The sequence below is a fragment of the Pseudocercospora fijiensis genome (genome assembly GCF_000340215.1).
Source record: "Pseudocercospora fijiensis CIRAD86 unplaced genomic scaffold MYCFIscaffold_7, whole genome shotgun sequence".
NCBI classification, from domain to species: Eukaryota; Fungi; Ascomycota; class Dothideomycetes; order Mycosphaerellales; family Mycosphaerellaceae; genus Pseudocercospora; species Pseudocercospora fijiensis.
In genome coordinates this window covers 3,524,696-3,544,980 of record NW_006921538.1, presented here as the reverse complement: position 1 = coordinate 3,544,980, position 20,285 = coordinate 3,524,696, and the positions used below count along the sequence as shown (strand labels likewise).

The 20,285-nt window shown below is 54.0% G+C and overlaps 12 protein-coding genes across 12 annotated transcripts; 6 read left to right on the top strand and 6 right to left on the bottom strand.

Annotated features, from left to right (window-relative positions):
• Positions 1-43: 43 nt before the first annotated feature.
• Positions 44-1,105, top strand: MYCFIDRAFT_198701 (uncharacterized protein; the record flags this gene model as incomplete). Its single annotated transcript, XM_007931218.1, has 1 exon — positions 44-1,105. One exon carries the CDS (start codon positions 44-46, stop codon positions 1,103-1,105), a length of 1,062 nt encoding a protein of 353 aa, XP_007929409.1.
• Positions 1,106-1,264: 159 nt separating this feature from the next.
• MYCFIDRAFT_9072 (uncharacterized protein) lies at positions 1,265-1,426 on the bottom strand (the record flags this gene model as incomplete). Its single annotated transcript, XM_007930542.1, has 1 exon — positions 1,265-1,426. A coding segment is annotated over one exon (162 nt), but the record flags the coding sequence as incomplete, so codon positions are not given.
• A 964-nt stretch (positions 1,427-2,390) lies between these two features.
• MYCFIDRAFT_86906 (uncharacterized protein) lies at positions 2,391-3,911 on the bottom strand. Its single transcript, XM_007931217.1, has 2 exons — positions 2,796-3,911; positions 2,391-2,559 (listed from the first exon to the last, which is right to left on the bottom strand). Exons 1-2 carry the CDS (start codon positions 3,889-3,891, stop codon positions 2,501-2,503), a joined length of 1,155 nt encoding a protein of 384 aa, XP_007929408.1. The 5' UTR covers positions 3,892-3,911; the 3' UTR covers positions 2,391-2,500.
• A 227-nt stretch (positions 3,912-4,138) lies between these two features.
• On the top strand, positions 4,139-5,706 carry MYCFIDRAFT_156226 (uncharacterized protein; the record flags this gene model as incomplete). Its single annotated transcript, XM_007931216.1, has 1 exon — positions 4,139-5,706. Exon 1 carries the CDS (start codon positions 4,144-4,146, stop codon positions 5,704-5,706), a length of 1,563 nt encoding a protein of 520 aa, XP_007929407.1. The 5' UTR covers positions 4,139-4,143.
• A 135-nt stretch (positions 5,707-5,841) lies between these two features.
• MYCFIDRAFT_31855 (uncharacterized protein) lies at positions 5,842-6,195 on the top strand (the record flags this gene model as incomplete). The annotated part of the gene is made up of 1 exon (XM_007930606.1): positions 5,842-6,195. One exon carries the CDS (start codon positions 5,842-5,844, stop codon positions 6,193-6,195), a length of 354 nt encoding a protein of 117 aa, XP_007928797.1.
• An 843-nt stretch (positions 6,196-7,038) lies between these two features.
• MYCFIDRAFT_78210 (uncharacterized protein) lies at positions 7,039-7,443 on the top strand (the record flags this gene model as incomplete). The annotated part of the gene is made up of 1 exon (XM_007930760.1): positions 7,039-7,443. The coding sequence occupies one exon, from the start codon at positions 7,039-7,041 to the stop codon at positions 7,441-7,443; it is 405 nt and encodes a 134-aa protein (XP_007928951.1).
• Positions 7,444-8,439: 996 nt separating this feature from the next.
• On the bottom strand, positions 8,440-9,185 carry MYCFIDRAFT_212069 (uncharacterized protein). Its single transcript, XM_007931215.1, has one exon. The coding sequence runs from the start codon at positions 9,149-9,151 to the stop codon at positions 8,522-8,524; it is 630 nt and encodes a 209-aa protein (XP_007929406.1). The 5' UTR covers positions 9,152-9,185; the 3' UTR covers positions 8,440-8,521.
• Positions 9,186-10,810: 1,625 nt separating this feature from the next.
• On the top strand, positions 10,811-11,984 carry MYCFIDRAFT_189987 (uncharacterized protein; the record flags this gene model as incomplete). Its single annotated transcript, XM_007931214.1, has 3 exons — positions 10,811-10,908; positions 10,964-11,606; positions 11,928-11,984. 3 exons carry the CDS (start codon positions 10,811-10,813, stop codon positions 11,982-11,984), a joined length of 798 nt encoding a protein of 265 aa, XP_007929405.1.
• A 413-nt stretch (positions 11,985-12,397) lies between these two features.
• Positions 12,398-13,384, bottom strand: MYCFIDRAFT_30822 (uncharacterized protein; the record flags this gene model as incomplete). The annotated part of the gene is made up of 2 exons (XM_007930563.1): positions 12,398-13,186; positions 13,232-13,384. The coding sequence occupies 2 exons, from the start codon at positions 13,382-13,384 to the stop codon at positions 12,398-12,400; spliced, it is 942 nt and encodes a 313-aa protein (XP_007928754.1).
• A 226-nt stretch (positions 13,385-13,610) lies between these two features.
• Positions 13,611-15,183, bottom strand: MYCFIDRAFT_216239 (uncharacterized protein; the record flags this gene model as incomplete). The annotated part of the gene is made up of 1 exon (XM_007931213.1): positions 13,611-15,183. The coding sequence occupies one exon, from the start codon at positions 15,181-15,183 to the stop codon at positions 13,648-13,650; it is 1,536 nt and encodes a 511-aa protein (XP_007929404.1). The 3' UTR covers positions 13,611-13,647.
• An 89-nt stretch (positions 15,184-15,272) lies between these two features.
• On the top strand, positions 15,273-18,356 carry MYCFIDRAFT_177420 (uncharacterized protein; the record flags this gene model as incomplete). Its single annotated transcript, XM_007931212.1, has 16 exons — positions 15,273-15,441; positions 15,489-15,523; positions 15,585-15,675; positions 15,709-15,817; positions 15,844-15,866; positions 15,891-16,295; positions 16,322-16,440; positions 16,467-16,632; positions 16,687-16,746; positions 16,784-17,000; positions 17,058-17,347; positions 17,373-17,441; positions 17,495-17,577; positions 17,610-17,629; positions 17,670-18,312; positions 18,339-18,356. 16 exons carry the CDS (start codon positions 15,273-15,275, stop codon positions 18,354-18,356), a joined length of 2,517 nt encoding a protein of 838 aa, XP_007929403.1.
• A 305-nt stretch (positions 18,357-18,661) lies between these two features.
• Positions 18,662-20,020, bottom strand: MYCFIDRAFT_31032 (uncharacterized protein; the record flags this gene model as incomplete). Its single annotated transcript, XM_007930571.1, has 1 exon — positions 18,662-20,020. One exon carries the CDS (start codon positions 20,018-20,020, stop codon positions 18,662-18,664), a length of 1,359 nt encoding a protein of 452 aa, XP_007928762.1.
• Positions 20,021-20,285: the final 265 nt, after the last annotated feature.

The following is a 20,285-nucleotide window of genomic DNA, read 5'->3' as shown; positions in this document are numbered from 1 at the left end:
CAGCCATGGCGCATTATAACACTCGTGCCCACAGTTGTCGATCATGGCTGCCAACTTCACCACAAGTGAATGTACCCCACGGCAGGATGACCTCTCACTCCAACACAAAGTTGATGCCGCAATCAACGAGGCGATATCCCGTGGCGACCCTGATCTAGCCGTGAACATGGCCCAGACACATGTCAACTCATTCGGCAACGCAGAGCTAAGATCTATGCTAAGTAATGCTCTCCACAGAGCAGATTGTGGAAACGATCGGCAGCAGTTGGAAACATACCAGTCAAAGCTTCGCAGAAGATATATGCCCAGTATCAAGCACAAAAAGGCCTACGTGAGGGATACCTACCAATATGCGGGATTTATGAGGCTCCTCGTGCGACTGAGACAGGACGGCAAAGCTAAGACCGAGCAAAGAGTTGCAGAAAGATTGGCCTTGGAGTTGCAGCGCGAATACAGCGACAACCTAGCTTCAGCGGCTGAGGGCAGAGTTGGGGGGCCACTCAAGGACACCGAGAGCAAAAACGACTCTCCAGGGACGCGTGTCAGTGAGGCCGTTGATGAGACTGCTCAGTGTTCAAGGCCGGCCATATGTTCGGAAGTTATCGAAGACGATCTCGTGTACTCTCCGCCACAAGTAATGACAGCCAAGCCAAGTGAGCACCACGCGAACTCAGCCAAAGCAGAAGTCATCGAGATGGCGAACCCTACAAGAAGTCATCCCATACCAAGCGTGGAGGTTCACACTCCGATTCGGCCTGGGCCTCAGAAATGCGAGATTCAGCCTCTCTGCTCCAACTTTGGAGAGAGGTGGTATTGCGATGTACACTCTATCACGCTATGCACCGCACGAGCACTAAAAAGACACAGGAGGGAAGAAGAAGAAGGGTGCGAGGTATCCGATGATGGCAGTGGTGGTGATGAAGTCGAGGTGGCTCGGGCCGGCCCACCGAAACCGACTCCTCGGATGATTGGCAAGGAGGAGCCCGAAGCTGTGATGATCGCGCCAAGGAAGGGTAGATATGACAGGCATGGTATCTTGATACCCAATACAGCAGAGGATAAGGAGCTCGTGAAAAGATTCTTGGCGGCCAAAAAAGAGAAGTGATCGCAAAGCTTCGAGGCTCTGTGGTGTTCGAAAGAGGAGGTGATGTGGAGGCAGCACTTGTTCGCGCAATCGAGTGCCTTCACCTCACCCGAGAGTCACTCTATCATGGCATTTCTGCTTGCCGGCCTCACGCACTATCTCTGCATGCCAGGTATCCTTCAAATACCAACCCAAATCTCCATCTTCCTCGAGATCCAGCTCCGTCGACTCATTCCCAAAGAATTCGAACGGATTTGCGCTTCTGTACTCAATGTCAAAGTTTTGAGGCCTGATCTGCTCCAGCATGCCCTTGAAGTGCAGCATATTGCCTGGATAGATTGCAGAATTCTCGTTCTATATTCATCACTCTCAGCCTATTTGTACCAGCGAGCGCAGTCCCCGTTCCAAGCCGTGCGACACTGAAGTTGTTGAATGTAGATGTTGTACGCCTCCACGACATCGTCGTCTCAGACGCAGATGGAATCAATGTCTTCATTGGCGATCTTTTCGCACCATCCGATGATTTAGTCGGCGCAGAAGGTCAGAGCTGTGAGGGAAGGGCCATTGACGATGGTGAAGTTTGGTCCAAAGCCGGCTGAGAAGTAGTCGGGAGGTAGCCATGTGCACGTTCGGAGAAGCGACCTGCAAGCTTAACGCCCTGACGCCCGGTCACGGTCCAGGGAGGTGCGCGACTGTTGACGTAGCCTGTTGCCGTTATTATGATGTCGTAGTCTGTCTCAATATCGTTCTTCGTGCAGAGGCTTATGGGGATGGTTCGGGAGATCGAGTCGATGATCAGCTGCGCGTTGGATTCCTGCAAGGTTTCAAGATATGAGTCTCCAGGAGTCAAGCGGCGACACTATGGTTGGTAAGTTGGCACAATTCTCGACCAGCTCAGGATCATGTTGAAAGCGGTTCTTCATCGTCTTCTCAAGGGGGTCTCGGAACTGCTTCTTGACATCGCAGAACTTGTAGGCCAGTGTGAGGCCTGCAAGCCCGGTGCCGATGCAGACAATTTTGAGCGGTCGAGGACAGCGAAGCGGTTGTGGATTCAAAGGAACCTCAAATGACGAATATGCCTGTGACGATGTAGCATCTAAGCCAGGCATGTTTCCGTCCTGTACTTGGAAGTGGCGCTGTCGATGTTCCACTGCGCCCTGAAGAAAGTAGCAATAAATAGAGTGCGAGTTGTTGCGCCTCATTCAGAGCGCCAAACATCAGTCATATTGCGGTCTTTGCGCTTCACTTCATGTCAGCGTAATAATCAGCGGCTCAAGCGGGCAGGATACGGAGTCTTTACGGAGCTACGATCAAGGAAAACTTTCGCGAAGCTGCTTTTGGGTATCTAGATGCTCAGGAAAAACTGTACAGCATCTGCGTCGCTTCCAACCCCATTACAGGTCTCCATGCAGGAATCTAGTCGTCGAATTTGATGCCCTTCGGAGTAAGGTCGATGGCTCCACCACGGTACGCGCCTGCAGAACAAGTCAGTCTCAGTCGCTAAGTGAGAGTTTCCCAGACATCGGATTGAAGCCAGATCCCGCACCAAAATGCCCAAGATCATCTTTGAAATCAAATTCATTGCCAGCGGTCTGGGATGGAGTGATCATCCTCGACTGGAGGTGAAGACAGAGCCCAGCTATACTCTTGGTCCAGACCAGTACGCCAATTGAGCGCCGGGATCTGACGCTAGCGGTTGGATGGTGCTTACCTCTCTTCTTCTTGTTCTTCTCCTTCGTGAAGCCCTTGCCCTTTGTGACCACCAAGTCCTGGTATGCTCGATCGGCGTAGTCGTTGGAGACGTATTCATTGCTGGCGAAGCGTGGGTCCACGTATTGGTCGGTAGGGATGCGGGAGAAAGGCACTTGCTTCTTCTTGCCGTCAACGATGGCGGTAGCAGTCTTCTGCTTGGGCATTCGTTTGAGCCGGTCTGGATGCATGCCGGAGTTCTCCTCACTCTCTCCTGGTGTCTCGCCGGCAGATTCAGTATCGAGTGTTGCTGACGACTGGCTACCGTCCTTCTTCGCTTCTTTTCGGCTGATCGCTACGAATGCCTTTCGGACAGATGCATCTGGCTTCTCCTCTTTAATCACTGGTTCTTTCCTAACCTTCTTCTCCTTCTTTGGAGATGATGATACCGGTTCGGAGTCGGAGTCGGAATCGGAGCTCGAAGACTCGCTGTCGGAGCTGCTCGAGGACTCGCTACCGCTGTCTGATGAAGAGATAACAGGGTGGACTTTCGTCCTCTTGGTGGGTCGAGCATCACCGTCGTCTGAGTCGCTCGTGGACTCATTCGAGCTGGAAGATGAACTGTCGTCGGAGGAAGGTGGAGTCGCCACACGCTTGCGTTTTGAGCCAGCTTTGGGTTCGCTGACAGAGGAGCTGTCGCTGTCTGAGTCGCTAGAGCCACTGCTGCTTTCCGAATCGCTCTTCTCATCCGCGTCGTCATCACTAGTTTCTTCCGCCTCCACATCCACAAGCACACCTTCTGTGGCGTCTCGCTCGGAGTCGTCCTCGCTCCCGCTTCCACTTTCGGAATCAGAGCTTGACGAGTCGCTGGAGTCGTCGGTAGCTCCTCCCGTGGTCGGCGGTGTTGTTGGTTGGTAGTAGTTCATGAGTGATTCAGCCCCATTAGATTCGCTGGGCCTCGGGACTCCATTCTTCGCTGCGTCCTTGTCGAGGCTGGCGACCGTCTTCGAGTAGCCCAAATCGCCCAAAAATTTCGAAATCTGGGCTAGAATTTTGGGGAGTTTCGGGGCAGGAGTGTGGTGTGGCCACAAGCCATCCGGTAGCTGTTGATCAGCCATGGCGCTGCTTTGGCTGGCGGAATGTGGTCTCCGTATGGTATGCGTCGATGTGCTGGTCGCCTTCACTTCACTTCGAGTCGAGAACTTCCGCGTCGATGTGGATATTTTGTGCGCATTGACCATTTTCGTGGGATCCGCGTCGGCATACCTTCCGTCTTCGGGCCAGGCGCGTCACTCACCTCTGCTCCTCCTGCTGTCCGCGATCATATCCTTGAAGAAACCGCTATATGCCACTTTCTACACCCATCAAGGATGGCGCGGCAGGAGGCATTGATCAAGGAGACTATTCGGGCCATGAAGCTCGCGATGAAGCGGAGGCCGAGCAACGACAGCGGCAGCGATACGGAAATCCAGCACCACACCAACCGCGGCAATAAGCTGAAACGAGGGGCATCTGCTGTCCAGCAAGACTCCTTAGACGATACAGGAGGTCTCTCATACAGGAGACAGGTCAACCACGCGGGCTACTCGCGCTACACCATTTCTACCAAGCCACCGCTGCTGGACGATGACGGCGATGTCTACTCGCCTACCGCATCCGACCATGAAGCGGAACGCTATGGCGAACCTGCTCGCAACGACCCTTTCGCAGAAGTGCAGCTGCACCAATTGTTGCGACCTTTGACGACGCCTGCCGAGCTCGAAAACCACCCCAGTCTGAGCATTCCGTACAAGAGCAAGGCACTCACACAGATGGCCGAGGAGTCGCTGGACATGCTACGACGAGAGCTTGCCAGTCTGTGGAAAGCCAAGCGATTGCTACAGCGACTGAGGGGGGATTCGGACTGGGTGAATTGCGAAACCTTTGAGACAGACTACGACCGCTCGCTCCTTCCCGATTCCGATCAAGCCAGCGTCGGCGACCAGAGCGCGGTGCCGAGCATTATTACTGACCAGCCCATGCTAGAGCTAGGACCCCCGCCAATTCATCCGCTGGAGAATGGCACCAGCGAGAGTGAAGGTGCCCTGGATCCCCAGAAGCAAGCACCTCTCGAGCACCAGGAGCAGGAGCAGGGCGAGGCAATGGAAGGCGTGGAAACCAACGATATGGCTGGGGAGGGAGAGGCAGTAGCGGTCTCAGGTCAAGAGCCCACCGACGACAATGGTATTGCGAATGAGCGAGAAACTCATGCAGATGTCCCCAAGGGCGAGGGCGATGGCGAGGGCGAAGGAGGTGATCCACCAGTACCCACCGAGGGAGCTCCTGATCGCTCTGCAGGAGAGAATGGAGATTTCGCACAGGCGCCCAACCCCGCCGTTACAGATCTCGCAGAACGAGAAGCGAACTCCGAAACGGCATCTCAATCGAACGGCGGCAGCACACACGCGATGATGACAAGAAGAAGGGCGCGCTCACCAGCCGAACGAAGCAATCGCACACCGTCCCCGTCACCCAGCGACTCCGCCTCCGTTCCCGCGGTGCATCCCTGGTTCGTTCCTCCGTCCTCAGCTCTCGCCGATCGCGACATTGGACTCCCCGCGCATGAAGCAGAGGAGACTCGCAAGCTGTTGTTTCAATACGTTCAGAAGCAAGAGCAGATCGTGCGCTCACTCGAATCATTGCATGCGGGATTACAGAAAGCGGACAGACTTCGCCATGACGTGTATCGCGGTTGCAAGGCGGAGGGGCATCTTGTGCCGGATGGCAAAGGCAATATGGTGACAGAGATGAGTGATGGGGAAGATTGGTACGATGTGGCAGACTGGGGAATGCAACCGTGGGAGGTCTTGGAGAAAGGAAAGGACGAGGTGGAGGATGTGGAAGAGGAAAGAGGCAGAAGACCAGGTCGTGGCAGGAGAGTGAACAGGATGTGAGTGAGAGATCATTATTGTCATCGCCGCTGCAGCTTCCCGTTCCTTGCCAACCTTGCTGACATGACCAGATGACGTGGGAAATTCACACGTCGACATCTCATGTCTTCGACGTCGACCACTTAATGTGAAATTGCAATGCCCAGCACAATTCCATTTGCGGAATTCCTGTTTCGGCGCCTGGTCCAGCTGAATTGCAGATCAGTCCATGGAGTTCCGGGAGACTTCGTGCTCCGCGCTCTTGGCGGCCTGAGCTCGAACACACGAATACAGCCAGGGGTGCCGCGATGGATAGGAAATGGGAACGAGTTCTGCGCCGGCTATGCAGCAGACGGCTACGCACGAGCGGCAGCTTTGGCCAGACGTAACCTCATTGCTGGGCCTAGGGTTGGAGCATTCTTCACCACATACGACGTGGGCGAACTGTCGGCCATTAATGCTGTCGCGGGAAGCTATGCAGAGAGCGTTGCGTTCCTGTTATCCACGTGGTAGGCACGCCTTCAAGAGTGCAGTGGTAAATTCACCGGGAGCATGCATACATAATACCTGAGGCGATGGACAACTCCATATATATGCAGACATGGCAAAACAAATTACACGCGCGCAAGCAGATCTCTCTTCTGATGACACTGACGAAGCGGCAGATCGGTACGACAGAGCGCTCGAGCAATGCGTACTACACAGCCAGCCGGTCTATGTCAATGTTCCCAGCGACATTGAGCACGACGATACCGATCAAGCGGCTTCACAGAACTCTCAAGGTCGACAAGACCAGATCTACCGCGCCAGGAGAAGCAGATCTCGTTCCAATTATTATTGCCAGGCTCAGAGCCGCCAAGCGCCCTCTGAACCGACGGACTCGCCTATCAATTCGACATGGCCACTGAAGTCAATGAACTTGTGAGACTGACAAGCATGCCTGCAACTTGTTCGCCGCTTGTAAAGGCCTCATTGATGAGTCTCACTCATCATGGACCACTCCGCGCAGCGGTCCCACAGAACCAAGCAAGTCGGCAGACTTTGTTCTGCTTTTTGGACCAATTTTGAGTGATACCAACACGGCTGCTTGGAGCGCAGTCCCGGATCCTGAAGTGACCATATCCCTCATCCTTGACAGCGTGAGCATTGGCGGGAGAGTCTACCGTGTACCAGGGAAAGCGCTCCTACAGAGCTTGATCAAAGGACTGAAGATCGAGCAGCCTACGAAATATTGTGTCCAGACGAGCAGAATCAACTGCATTTCATCACCCTCCCCATCATCCCTTATATCTCAAGACTCGTTCTGGTCCCGCATGTCCTCATGGCTCAGGTCCAACGATACTGTACTCCTTGCAAATGGCACCCCACTCCGGCGGTCGCGACATTTCACTTCCCGACAAAGTCCAAGTCATCGCGTCGGGCATCTGGTGCAGTATTGGGCATATGCTTCCTGCAGCTCAGGGTGTCGCTGCCGCCAAATGCGATCTTAACATTCCTGGACGCACGGTGTCATTTGAGGGAGATGGGAGTTTCCAGGTCACTTGCCAATTCATCTCAGACATCATTCGGTATAAGTTGGACGTCACAATCTTCATGAGCAACAATGCAGGCTATACATACGAGAGGCTTTTGCACGGCTTGGATGCGCAGCACAAAGATGTGCCAGAGTGGCGGTATACTGAGGCTGCAAACTTCATGGGCGGGAGAACTGATGATACTGATTATGCAATATTGGTCAAGGAGGGCGACGAGTTGGGCTGAGCTGGAAGAGATGTTGCAAGACGAGCAGATCAAAGGTTTGAAGATGATTGATTTGCTGCTGAGTCCTGAGGATGTATCCATTGCTGAAGACGCTTTGAGGGCAATGTGAAAGCTATACTGATGAGGAGTTCAAGGCTAACCTCCGAATTTTGTCAGACAATGAACGCGAACGGCTTTTTGGAGATTGTTTCTGAAAATCTGGACGAGATCTCCGACCCTGCTTTCAGGATCATGCCTACAGCAAAAACACTGTCGGAGCTGTACCTGACGCAAATGCGATTGAGGTCCGGATTTCAGAGCAACCTTGATAGCCATGAATGCGAGGTCGCACTTGGACTCATCTAGCCATACTTGCCGCTCAAGGCGGGCAGGGCATGAAGAGACGGCTCACCTCTCAGTCATACCCGTAACCAGGAATGCGATCATCTTCTATTTGCGACCATGAATCCTGTCCTTGTACAGATTTGCCAGTCACTCATGGTCTGGTGAAGACAATGAATCAGACACCCCACACGCTCCTCCATTCCCGTTCAACCCACGGGCGCCGTCCAAGGCGACACGCGGTCGTTTGATGCACTGATGACCATTGAAGCCATTGCACACTTGGTAGGCGCAAGTGAACATCGGATTCTTCGAGTCATGCCTCCAAATCATTCAACAGACTCATTTTGTGCGTCTCAGGAGCGTCGTGAAACGAAACCTTCGCTCTTGTATGCTAGAAATGGATGTAACGGTACGGGTTCGAGCACTTTCAGGTGGAATTGGGTTGGTCACCTAGCCTGTCGCTCCATAGTCACTCTGTATTAGCTTGTGCTGGTCCAAACTCCAGCTCCATAATGAGGCACTAGAAATGGAGGTGACGGTACTGGCTCGAGCAGTTTTAGGTGGAATTGGGTTGGTCACCTAGCCTGTCGCTCTATAGCCACTCTGTATTAGTTTGTGCTGGTCGAAACTCCAGCTCCATGATCAGGCGCTAGAAAAGGAATTCTTTGTACACACTGGTCCATTCCATTCAATTACTGACTACAGCGATTACAATACTGTACAGTTAAGATATAGCAGCCGCGAATCATGCAATTTAATCGCTGTCACTCGACTCCGAGCTCTCATCATCATCATCGTAAGGGCAAGCCAGTTTCATGAGCCTTGCACGCGCTTCCTCCGCTGTCTCCGGGACTGGCCGTGGCCGTGGAGGAGTTGGGTGGAAATTTGCGGCAAAATTCTTGATCCCGTCGTGCTCAGCCTCTTCCTGCTTGACCACCTTCGCTCCTGCATTTGCCTCCGGCTCGTGATCCACCGAAGCGGCACTCTGTTGGCTTGGCTCTGCAGAGTTTTTGGAAGCTTCCTTGACCTCCTCATCATCTTCCTCCTCCTTGAGAATCTTGCCCGGTCCATCCACAAAGTCCACGTCTTCTTCCGAAAGTCCTTCTGAGTCATCTTCATCGTCCTCCATCTCGTCCTCGCTAGTGTCCCACATGCTCATGCTGTTTGCCTTGCCTTCGTCTCCCGTGGAGTAGTCATCGTGTCGCACAACCTCTTCGTCGGCTGCTTCAGAATTGTTGGGTAGCTGTACGTGCCCGGCCAGTGGATTATGGCGGCTTGGGGTTGCTGCGCCAACGAATTCATTTCGCTCACGTTTCAATCGGTTTCGCTGAGCCTTGAGCCTCTCGATCTCGGGGTGATCCTCGCGCATCACGGCGTTGAGCATGGCCTCCCGGTTGAGGATCACGTTGAATAAGTGGCGTGCTTTGTCGGAATCGCCCTTGGCGCCTTCGTATGCTTCTGCCCAGCGCTCCTCGTCGGTGCGATCGCTGAACATGTCGCCTTTTCTCGGACGTGTTGGACTTGTCACAACGACGGCATTGCCCTCGGGTTGCGCTGTCGCATTGGCGGCGGCGAGCGGCAGCGCTTCAACAACTGGGGGCGGCGTCGAAGCCACGACATTGCTACTGGCTGGCGTGGCCGCGGGCGCACCACGGAGCGGCGAAGGAAAAGAGTGAAGATTGGGCTTCCGTTTCATGAGCACGGCCTTGCGGCCGCGCACTGCTCCCGCGGTGCGTAGGCCACCATCGAGCGACTGAGCGATCTTCGTGCTATTCCAACCTCTTCGCACACCATTTCGAATCACCTCGTCCTCTTCCGCAGTCCAATCTGGCTTCGATGCGTTCGACTTCGCCTGCACTGAGCTGACCACGCGCTTCCCTTTGACACGCTTGGCTTCGGCACCCATCTCCATCTCCGACTCTTCGTCGCGCTTCCGCTTCTTGGAGTTACTTCCGTTGCTTTTGGCCTCCTCCAGATACAGATACAGCTGGATTTTATCTCGCTCCCCTTCTCCCTCGAATAGATCGATCAGCTCGTCTGTGGGTAGGAAGTCTTCTCCGAGCGATCCCTTCAATGTCGTGCCAAAGACTAGGCCCTTGATGACATCGTCGCCGTATAACTGTCGGAAGCGTTGCTCGGTGGCGTGAATGAGGTCGGTGATGGTCACATTTCCTTTGCCGGGCACTGCGAGGGTGTGGACGGCGTCGGATGGCATTGAGCCGTTCGGGGCGGATGACAGCGGCGTCAAGGGCGTGGTGGCTGAGAAGACCGCGCTGGGCGGCACAGGCCGCATAACTTTGACTGCGAACCTCATACTGGTCGGTGAGATGAGATGAGATGTAGTGGAAAGATGTGACGCGTGGCGCGGTGAGGTGTAGACAGTAGGTGTAGATGGAAAAAGGAAGGGAAGGAAACGCTCAGCGGATTTATCATTCAGCCAACTTGGCAAGTCCGGGGTACAGCTGGTCAGAGCTTCCCCAACTGCTGCATCGCTCTTGCAGCGGATTGGCAGTACAAAAGCTAGATGCAGCGGAGACGTGATATCATACGCTGCTCGATCGAGGCCACATTCCGAGTGGCTGTCAAACGACCTACTGTGTGGTACATTGGTACGGAGAGCTAGAACACACTGCCACACGGACTTGCCCTCGGGATTGATCAGGCTATCGCACAGCTTCTCGCGAGCCGTCTTCCATCATCTCCTGCCTGACCTGACAGCCTGACAGGTCCAAGCGATGCTTTCACCTTACCGGACGGGGTGCCCGCATCCGGACCAATAATGCGAATGTGCCTGCACATTGATCATGGCTCGGCGTCGCCCATGTTGGGTGCTCGATCGTCATTCCTGTGATTCTTGCGGCGTTCGGAAATGGCTATTCTACTGCAGGCTTGGCGCTGAGGCGCCCCTTCCCGACCCACCGATTTTGGGCTTCGTACCTGCATTTTCCAAATAATCCTGCACGGAAACGAAATCTTCGAAAGCGCGCCGCCAGCACTCGACCACCTCGACGCCACCCACAGCGCGCCGCCTGGCAGTAACGTTATGGCAGAAACGAGTGCGCGACTCTATGTGGGCAATTTGCCTTACGTCGCCCAGAAAAGTGACGTGGAAAACTTCTTTTCGCAAAACAATGTCGCCATGTGTGTGGCATCGCATCGCTGAGACTCCCGAAAGTCCCGACTGATCATTTCGTAGAAAGAAGATTGACATCTCCACCGATCCTTTCACCGGACGCAATCCGAGCTACTGCTTTGTCGATTTCCACAGCGAGGAGGAAGCCGCCCACGCGATGGAAAACCTCCAAGGCCAAGAAATCCGAGGCCGCCCGGTTCGCATCAACCCCAAGACGGAAAGGAGCTCTTTCAAGGAGCGTCTCCCGACCAAGGTCTGGGATCGCAACTGGACGCGGAGGGAGGTGCCTTCGAGAGATGTAGATGATGCCTCGTATGCTTATGATCGTTGGAATCGGGACGACGCTCACACTCATTGGAGCGCGCCAGAAAACGAGAAGCGACGAATCTGGGTGGGAGGCCTACCAAGGATTCCCAATCAGGATTCCCTCAATGCTGAGATGCGCGAATTGTTCCAGGGGTACAATGTCCAGGCAGTCAGCAAACTCATCTCTCCACACGCCTCCAAAGAATCTATCCCAGGATCGCACCACTTTTGCTTCGTCGACATGTCGAATGCGCTGGAGACCCAGGAGGCCATAGAAGCTCTCAACGGCAAGGAAAATCCCTACGGTGCCAAATACATCGTCCGTCTGTCGCAGCGCCGAGCACCCAACCAGACAACCAAGGTTGAAAGAGAGCAGCTCAACGATACCTCGCGCATCTTCGTGGGTCAACTGCCTCATTATGAGGATCAGGCGGCTCTGGAGAGTGACGTCCGACAATTGCTATCCGGCTACGAAATTCGCAGCATTACCAAGCTCTTTACACCTTCCGCAGCCAAAGTGGAACAGGGGGGTGACCAGCATTTCTGTTTTGTGGATTTGATGTCTCCACACGACGCTCAGAATGCAATTGACACACTTGACAATCAACCGACGCCTTCGGGGGGTGCATATAAGATTCGCATGGCACGCCCGCCACCGCCAAGCGCTGGGAGCGGCGCGAGACGAGAGCAGGGCGGTGGTAATGGTGGACGCTTCGAACAGAGAAAGCCGCAAGGTCCGCCGAGGGACTTCGGAGGCAGCTGGAGACGTGCAGAGTGAACACATGTGCGGTATGAGGAAAGCACCTGCAGCCCAGTCATGACGGGAGCCTTCCACCCTGCCATTCCACACAATAGACGCTCTTTCCTGCTCAAATCCATCTCGCAAAGACAACTCTGCGGCTGAGAGATGCCCAGGCTTTCAAGCTCACGCTCAATGCATGGTAATCCGTCCAGCGCACGCCCACGGCGGGATTGGAGCAGCAGCAATGTATGCATTCAGCGCTGAACTATCTGCCATCGTCAGGGTCTGTTGGCGATGAAAGACACGAATGACTCAATCATCTCGGACCCAAATCCCTGCGTCCGATAGCTAATTTGGCGTATCACGGCTCGAAGAACTCTCGTTTTCGGAGCATTTCGATGCTCTCGCGCTCTCCGTGCTTGGCTTTTAGCTCCGCAATCACGCTTTTCCTACCCTATCTTCCTCTCCCTCTCCATCCTCGCCCTCATCTCATCGCCCATCACCTTCCTCTTCATCGCCTCGGGCATACAATCACCTATCCAGACCTGCAACATGTGCTTCCAGTGGGGTACCACCAACGTCCTCCCACACCCAATGCGATCGAGACAAGCTTTCGCGCATTCTCTGCTGGTCACCGTCAAGAAAGGAATCTTTTCCTTGTTAGTATTCGAATCAGTATTGCCAATCACAAAGCCCATGGTTTCTACATTATTCACCTTCTCGGCCAGCAATTCTGTCTTCAGCGCCTCTGTAAATGTGTGAACGAAGGCTTTGGATGCTGTGTAGGTTGCTAAATAAGGTACTCCAAGAAGACCGCCGGTGGAGCCACAATTGAGACTTATACCGAGGTGACTGTGGCGAAGTAGCGGGAAAAGAGCTTTGGTCAGATGAGCGGCGAAACGCATATTCATGTTCATCGTCGCATCGATATCGGTGTGCGGCAGGCTCCAGTGTGGTGCAAATTGTGGTGTCAGGGTTTGACCGCCGATGTTGTTGATCAGGACTGTGAGCTTTCCAGGGAGGCTTTCAGCTCTTCGCGCTACCAGAAGGTACGAGCCATCCGACCGGGAGGAGTCTGATACGACATATTGAATCTGGCGGTGAGGATATTGAGACTGTAGGTCCTTGGAACATGAAAGAAGTTTCATTCCATTTCGGCCGTGCAAGAGAACGTTGAAGCCACGGGAGAGGAGTTCTTGTGCGAAGCCGTAGCCTATGCCGTCCGAGGACCCGGTGACCTGAACACTATTAGCAGAGCCTGTCGGAAGATCAGTAATGCCTACTAATGCCCAGCAGGCTTCGCCTTCACGATGATAGTCTTGAAGCTTTGATGATCTGATCAGCAACCTTGTCACAACAACATCGACGAGCGTGAAGATCCAGCGGACAATCGCAACAAGACCGAGCCATTTGGCGACGAATAAGACAAACTTCATCCAAGCCTCAAAACTTTCCGTCATGGTGAAGGATGAGATTGCAGAGGTAACTTTGTGTCGAGGCTTTGTATGCCAGAGATCCTCGGCCCATTTCTCAGGCGTTCTTTGGCTCTTGCCCGGCTGTCGACAAAGATCGCCCTCTAGATTTGAGGCGACTGGGGTCATGGAGTGCTTCTAAAAAGGCAGAGATCGGACACCATCAGCGCTAAAGAATATCTCCATCTGTACAGTCAGTCATCTATACATTCATTACATTACATAAATCAAAATCGAAAGGAGCCCGTCTCAGATGGCAAAGCACACCGCCAGCTGCACGCTCTCCTGGAAAATGGAAGCACTGCTTCTTGACTGAGTTCCGGCTGAGATGGAAAGCCGCTGAACCAGTACTCCACCCATTCGGCCCTGGCAGCCACAAATGTTCGGCTGCACGTCGAACACTGCTGATTACCCAATTCCAAGCTTGTTGCTGCTTGCTGCAAGGCTGTTCTCACACGGACAGGTAATTCTGCCGGAATATCGTCGAGACTGAAGTTGGCCTGAGTGGCCCGAGTGGCGAGCTCGAAAAGCGATGGCACGGCATTCAGCTGGCGGGAACGATCATGCAAGTCGGACGCGGTAGCAGTGCAATCGACAGCGGCATCTCGTCTGCTGGCTGGACTGCCATCGATGTCAAGATATCGCACAGCTGAGGAAACCAGATATATGAGCTCTTCGCGGCAGACGACGGGCTCGGCTCCAGCTTGTGCAGACTCCTGGATGTACTGGTTTCTAAGCATGCGACCTAGCTTCAGCCGAATCTCCAACTCAGTCCGCAGGTCCAATGCTCCATTTTCCGAGCCGATGCTTCTGAGACGTTCGCAGTAGGCTCTCGTGTCTCCATGTCGGCTCAACTCTTCTTTTGCAATCGGTACCATGTGAAGCTTGGCCAGACCTGATGACCCTGAAATCTCAGTAGGCTCGAGCAGAGGGTTGGGCCGTATGTTTACTGTGGTGTGGCCATCACGACAGCAGATCAGATCAAGGAGCTCCCAAGGTAGACACTGTATTCGATTACCAGAGATGTTTAGTTCTTTGAGCTTCTTCAACCGGGCGATGCCAGGTGGGATCTCCGTGAGCTCATTGCTTCGAAGGCTGAGCACAGTCAGGTTCTCCAGACTGAACAACTCGGGCGGAAGAGAAGTGAGGGAATTCTTGGCCAGAAAGAGCTTGATGGAAGGTGTCAACGGAGCGAATTCTGTCTCGGATGGAGGGTGGCTTAAGTCGATGTGAGAGTGCCGAATGAGCTGATGCAGCGGTCTGAGGGTGGCAGAAGACAATTCGGTCAAGCCGATATCAGAAAGATCTACGGCCTCTTTGCCATCTTCCACGCAATGGTCGATGATGGACCGCGCCAAGGCCTCAGCGGTCAGCGGCGCTCTTTCGATGGCCGCATGGTTCGGGAGGCGTATCTTGCTGCCCTCAGCAACCGTACTGTCTACACTCTCCTCGCTGCCGTCACTCCCCATCCATACACCACTGTCGACATTCCTAACCGAATCCCTCTTCGCCATGCCCTCTCTCAAGCTGTGCTTACTGCCCAAATTATACCACGGCCCTTTGAACATGCGCTTTCGCTTTGGCCTCTCATAGCCAGTGACATCCTCAGCACCCGACGTGTCATCGGAGAACAGCGGATCGCTGCTGTTGTCGTACTCAGATAGTCCTCTTTTTCGATTACGATCCAATACGGGGAGGAATGCCGGAGAGGAAGGAGGCTCAGTTGGGAATAATGGCGGCGAGGAGGTCAGCGGCAAAGCCATGTTGAGCGAGGTATGCTCCTACTCCTCGCCTGGGATGGATGGAGGCAGCCTTGAAGTGTAGAGAGGAGTACGTATAATTCAACTCAATGATGTTGTCGGCCGTCCACATCGACCCACGCGACGACCACGCGCCGCCCACGCGCCGCCCACGCCAAGCGCCACCAACGGGCGTCTCCGCTGACCTCTTGCTCTTGTCCACCACCGCGGCTGCAGCGAGGACTCCGGCGCTGGGAAAGAGGCCGGCGGATGTGGCCGGTTGTGATGGCGACGGCGACGGCGACGGCGATATAGATGGTCCGACAAAGCCAGAGACGCCTCCAACGCCATTGTCGCCATCATGGTCGCTGACACGCGCAGACACACCAGCCCTTTCTATCCTCCTTTTGCACTACAATGCCTAGGAAGTATACTGCGTGCTACGCGGCCATAACCCTGGCTTCTACTTTGACTGGTACGGTCCGAATGGTGCCGAGAAGCAGGTCTCTGGATTCCGTGGCAATCTCTTCGTCTCCTTTCCCAGGTAAGCTCTCTGGCAAAATCTCCTAGCCTACTTCTTTGATTTATTCAAATTCATTTCAGGACCAGGAAGGGATCCATACAGTCCAGCGGTGCCGAATCTGCCATCCGAGAAGCCGTGAATTACATGTATGTGAACCATAGCGCAGCTGGTTGTACCTGGGGCTGTGGGGGCAAGTGTTACGGGCAAGGTACAACCTTCCATACCTATGCTGGTTGGTCTATCAAGCTTGCTCAGGGCTCACTGGAGGCTGTTCGCGAAGTCGCCCACCAAAAGCAAGTATGGAAACGCTTCTCGGATACAGACGTCTTGATCATCGACGAAACCAGCATGGTAGAAGCGAATATGTTAACACGACTGTCGGCAATGATGGACGAGGCATTATCAACACCTGATAACCCAATCCCTTTTGGTGGCGTTCAAGTACTCATTGCCGGTGATTTCCTGCAATTACCACCTGGCCAGGCGTACGTTGCACTTTCAGGGGCGAAGTCGTTGACAGGGATGACGGTGCAGACCATGCCACCACCATCAAGGCTGAAGCCGGACAAGACAGTTGAGGCATTCATGGAGAGGACATTTGAGGTACATTTTTGTCGAGGCTGTGAAGGCTGAGCCCAGCAGCAGCTCGTCGAACACCGAACCCTTCGGCGAACGTCTCGGGACACTTGTGGCTGACGCCGATCTTTGCCAGACGCAGACTCATGATTCCATACTATGAATGCACTGCTCTCAATCAAGTTGCGCACACTGTCAGTCGCGATAGCTTTGGAATCTACACAATCTTCCGGTCCAGCGCTGGCTGTTGTGGAACCTTTTGATCGTCCAATGTCCACTGATCGATGTCCAGGCCAACCCGCATCCGCTTACGCCATACCATTGTGTGTGTCAAGGATTGAGTTATGCGCGACCATACGGTGAAGCTGATGCCGGTCTTCGAACATCCCCGGGCAAGACCGCTATATAGGTTGGCAGGACAGCTTCAGGAGCTTCAGGCCTTTTTTCTTTCATTGCATCCAGCATACACACACATCTAAACATCATTCGTCGAGCCTGATCAAATCGCCACCCTGATCCAACGAGTAACAGCGATGATGGACGAGCACGGGAATGGTGCTTCGAAGGAGCGACGAGATACAGAGCAAGGCATTCCACAGCAGCATGACCAAGGCAAGGTTATGTTGGCGAGCGCTGTCCTGTCGCACTCGCTGGCACCTGAAGATCCCGTCAATCCCCAGAACTGGCCTTTCGATCGACGCATTTTGACTTCATTTCAAGCCTGGGCATGCGCTTTCTCAGTGTGCGTTCCAACTCTGCGACTAATAGCTTCCTTGGGCTAACGTGTATTCACTGCCAGCGCTATAGGTCTTACTACCTGCACGGCCGCCAAAGTCCCTTTCGCTAGGCATTTCGACCTCAACCCGATGATACCCGAGGACTTCATTGCCGGCTTCTCGCTGTACTTGTTTGGAATCGCCTTTGCACCGATTTGGGTCCCGCACGTCACGGAGAGAGTAGGCAGATCCATCTCCTACCCAACCTATCTCTTCCTGAACGCGATCTTCAATCTTGGCGGAGGGCTGTCCCGAACAGTCACAGGGTCTCGTCTGCCGCTTCTTTGCGGGATTCTTTGGCGGACCATGTTTGGTGTTGCTAGAAGGCACATTCGCAGATATCTGGAGTGCGGAGACGACGAACACCTACTATGCTGTGCAAGGTCTGGCCAGCTTTGGGGTGCTGCGTTCGGTAAGCCTGTCTCTGCTCTAGCATTGTCGCTATGCTGATACTTTTCAGGTCCCTTCTTTGGAGGCTACCTTGTGAATGCCACAAATGACTGGCGCTGGACGCAATACTTTCCCGTCTGTCTCGCTGCAGCAGTGTTGGTGCTAGCTCTTGGCATGTCGGAAAGCTATCAGCGCGAGATCCCTCGTCGATCTTAGAAGCAAACTCGAGCAGCAGTTGTTGCGAGCCAGTCTCCTGCAGAATCAGGCGTGACTTTGCCAAAGATGGCCAAAGTGACGATCCTTCAGCCATTCACAATGTTGTTCACTGAGCCTGTCGTCACATTGTGTACCACTATCATGTTTATTACCTGGCTCTTGACTTTCCAATGGTTCATCTCGGTACCTGCTGCATTGGCACCTGTGCCGCCCACGGGGCCCGGCTTCTCTATTGTACGAATCGGCAAAGCATTCCTGGGCGCGGTCTGTGGATCGGGACTGGGAGCGATCTCAGTCATCGCGATTGAGCAGCTGTCCAATGCACATGTCCGGAGATACCTGCCCGAGGAGCTCCGGAACAGTGCACGAGCAATCGACTACCGCGTGTTGCCTGCAATTCCTGGAACAATGTTCATCAACGGCGCTTTGTTCTGGGTTGGTAAGAATCATCCATCAAGTCCCCTCGTTGACACACAGCTGACGTATGCCTGCAGCCAACACCGTCAATCCAAATCATCAACCCATCGTGCCGATTACTGGCACAGCCTTCTTCATTTGGGGCTCGTCAATGATCACTTTCTCGATTGTGCCTTACACTTTCGATCTTTTCGCACCGGCTGGGACCCTAAGCGCGATTACGTCTCAGGCTGTTGGGCGTATTCTGGCTGGAGCGTTCCTACCTTTAGTGATGTTGCAAGACATCACGAGCGATCTGATGCCGAAATGGGGTCTGGGACTATTTGGATTCATTACGTTGGTGCTGTGGCCTCTGCCAATATTGCTCTTCCTATTTGGGTCCAGATGGAGAGAGAACAGCAAGTACCGGATGGGCTGAGCTGAGCTGGTAGATTTGACGATGTGACACGGTGATTGAGCAGGAAGTGGTCGGCGCGCTATCCTTCACTGAGGCTTCACTAAGCGATCGACGCATACATGATAATGACCAAGGATGGAGAAGGCACTGGAGACGGTACCTTGAGGAAGCATTTAAGATACAAAAGAGCTTGAGTCATATCGTCTCTCACGTGAATGTGATCTTCTTGGTCGTGAGATTCTTTACCATGTCGTCAAATTCTTCGCGCTTGCGTTTTCTCTCGGCGGCAGATGCGTCTGCTTCAACATCGTCGGAGTCATCACGCTCAGCCAGAATATCCTCGCGGGTATGCGGCTTCCAACAGCGGATCGTTCCATCGCAATGTGCGGAATAGAGCTCCACTTGATGCGCTCGCCAGGCTAAAGAGGTGGCTCGTGTTTTGGGGTTCTTGGTGCTTGCATCGTTCTGAGAGCCAGGTAAACCTCGAACACGGAGTCGACTTTCCATGGTTCCCGTGTGCAGATCAAAAGTGAGGATTTCTTTCGGATTGGGATAGAAAACCACTTCATTGCCCGCGGCTGACAAATAACTTGGGGCAATGAGAGGATTCCAAGCTGTGATGGTAGAGTTCTTCAGACCAGGGCCAAAGTTGACAAGAGTATTTGCGCCTGTGCACATATCCCAGACCCGCATCCTCTCATCTTGGCCATTCGAGAGAAGATACTTTCCATCCTCAGTCCAACTCAGACCATTGACAGCACCATAGTGGGACCTGCCTTTCTCTCGTCGACGCGCGCCCGTGCCTCTACCATCGTAGCCTGGTACACCGATGCTGTCTTCCATATCGAGCACTCCGAGACTGCTAGCACTGCGGCGAACGTCCCACAGCCGAACCACTCCGTCAGTCGCGCCAGAAGCAAGTATATGTTCATCGCGCGGATGCCAAGCTACAGAGAGCGTTGAGCCGGCGTGACCAGACAGAGAGTGCGTTGCCGAGCCGGATTTGAGATCGATCAAGCGGACTGCTGGATGCTGCGAGGCGCAGGCAACGAGCAGGTGTGAAGCAATGTCGGACGTCGCATGGCTGTACACGACGGAACCGAGATCAAATGATGCTGATGCTTCGAGAGTCTCGGACGAGAAGAGTTTGAGAGTTGCATCGTATCCGCTCGTCAGTAAAGCCAGGGAGTCAAACGGGTAGAATGAAACGTGCGTAATGCCAAGGCTCAGACGAGTCGATGTACGAGGTGATACGGCCAAAGGCACATGTGTCAGAGGATCCGCTTCCCTTGCTGCTTCGACGTCCCAGGTGGCGAGTGAAGAGTCTGCTCCACCAGAAATCAGGTATCGCCCTTCAAAGCGATCGATGGCGATGCTAGCGACGCCGGCAGCATGGGCGAGATCTTTGGTCCCGAGGTGCTCATTAGTCGCTCGGCTATCGGGTGCTTCAAGGACGAATCGGTCGAGGGCTGGCTGTAGATGTGCCAGCAGCCGAGCGTTCTGTGCTTGAGCGAGTGATCGTGGACTGATGGCGCCGAGCTGTCGGTTCAGCAGGAACGAATTCATGGGCATGGGCCTGCGATGACCTTTCCGACGTCCAGCGGATTCTCCCAGGCATCCATATCCATCTCCAGTCAGTCAGTCAGTCAGTCAGTCAGGAGCTTCGCGGACTATTCAGCTTCGCTCGGTGAGGTGAGCGCACGAGACGGCGCTGTGTCGGCGTGAATGACTGGAAGAAGGAAGAATCGACGGATTAGAAATAGAATACCTTGGCACGTGGAGGCGGTAATTGCCGCCGCACACAACCATCCCTCGGGCCGCCATCTTGCTT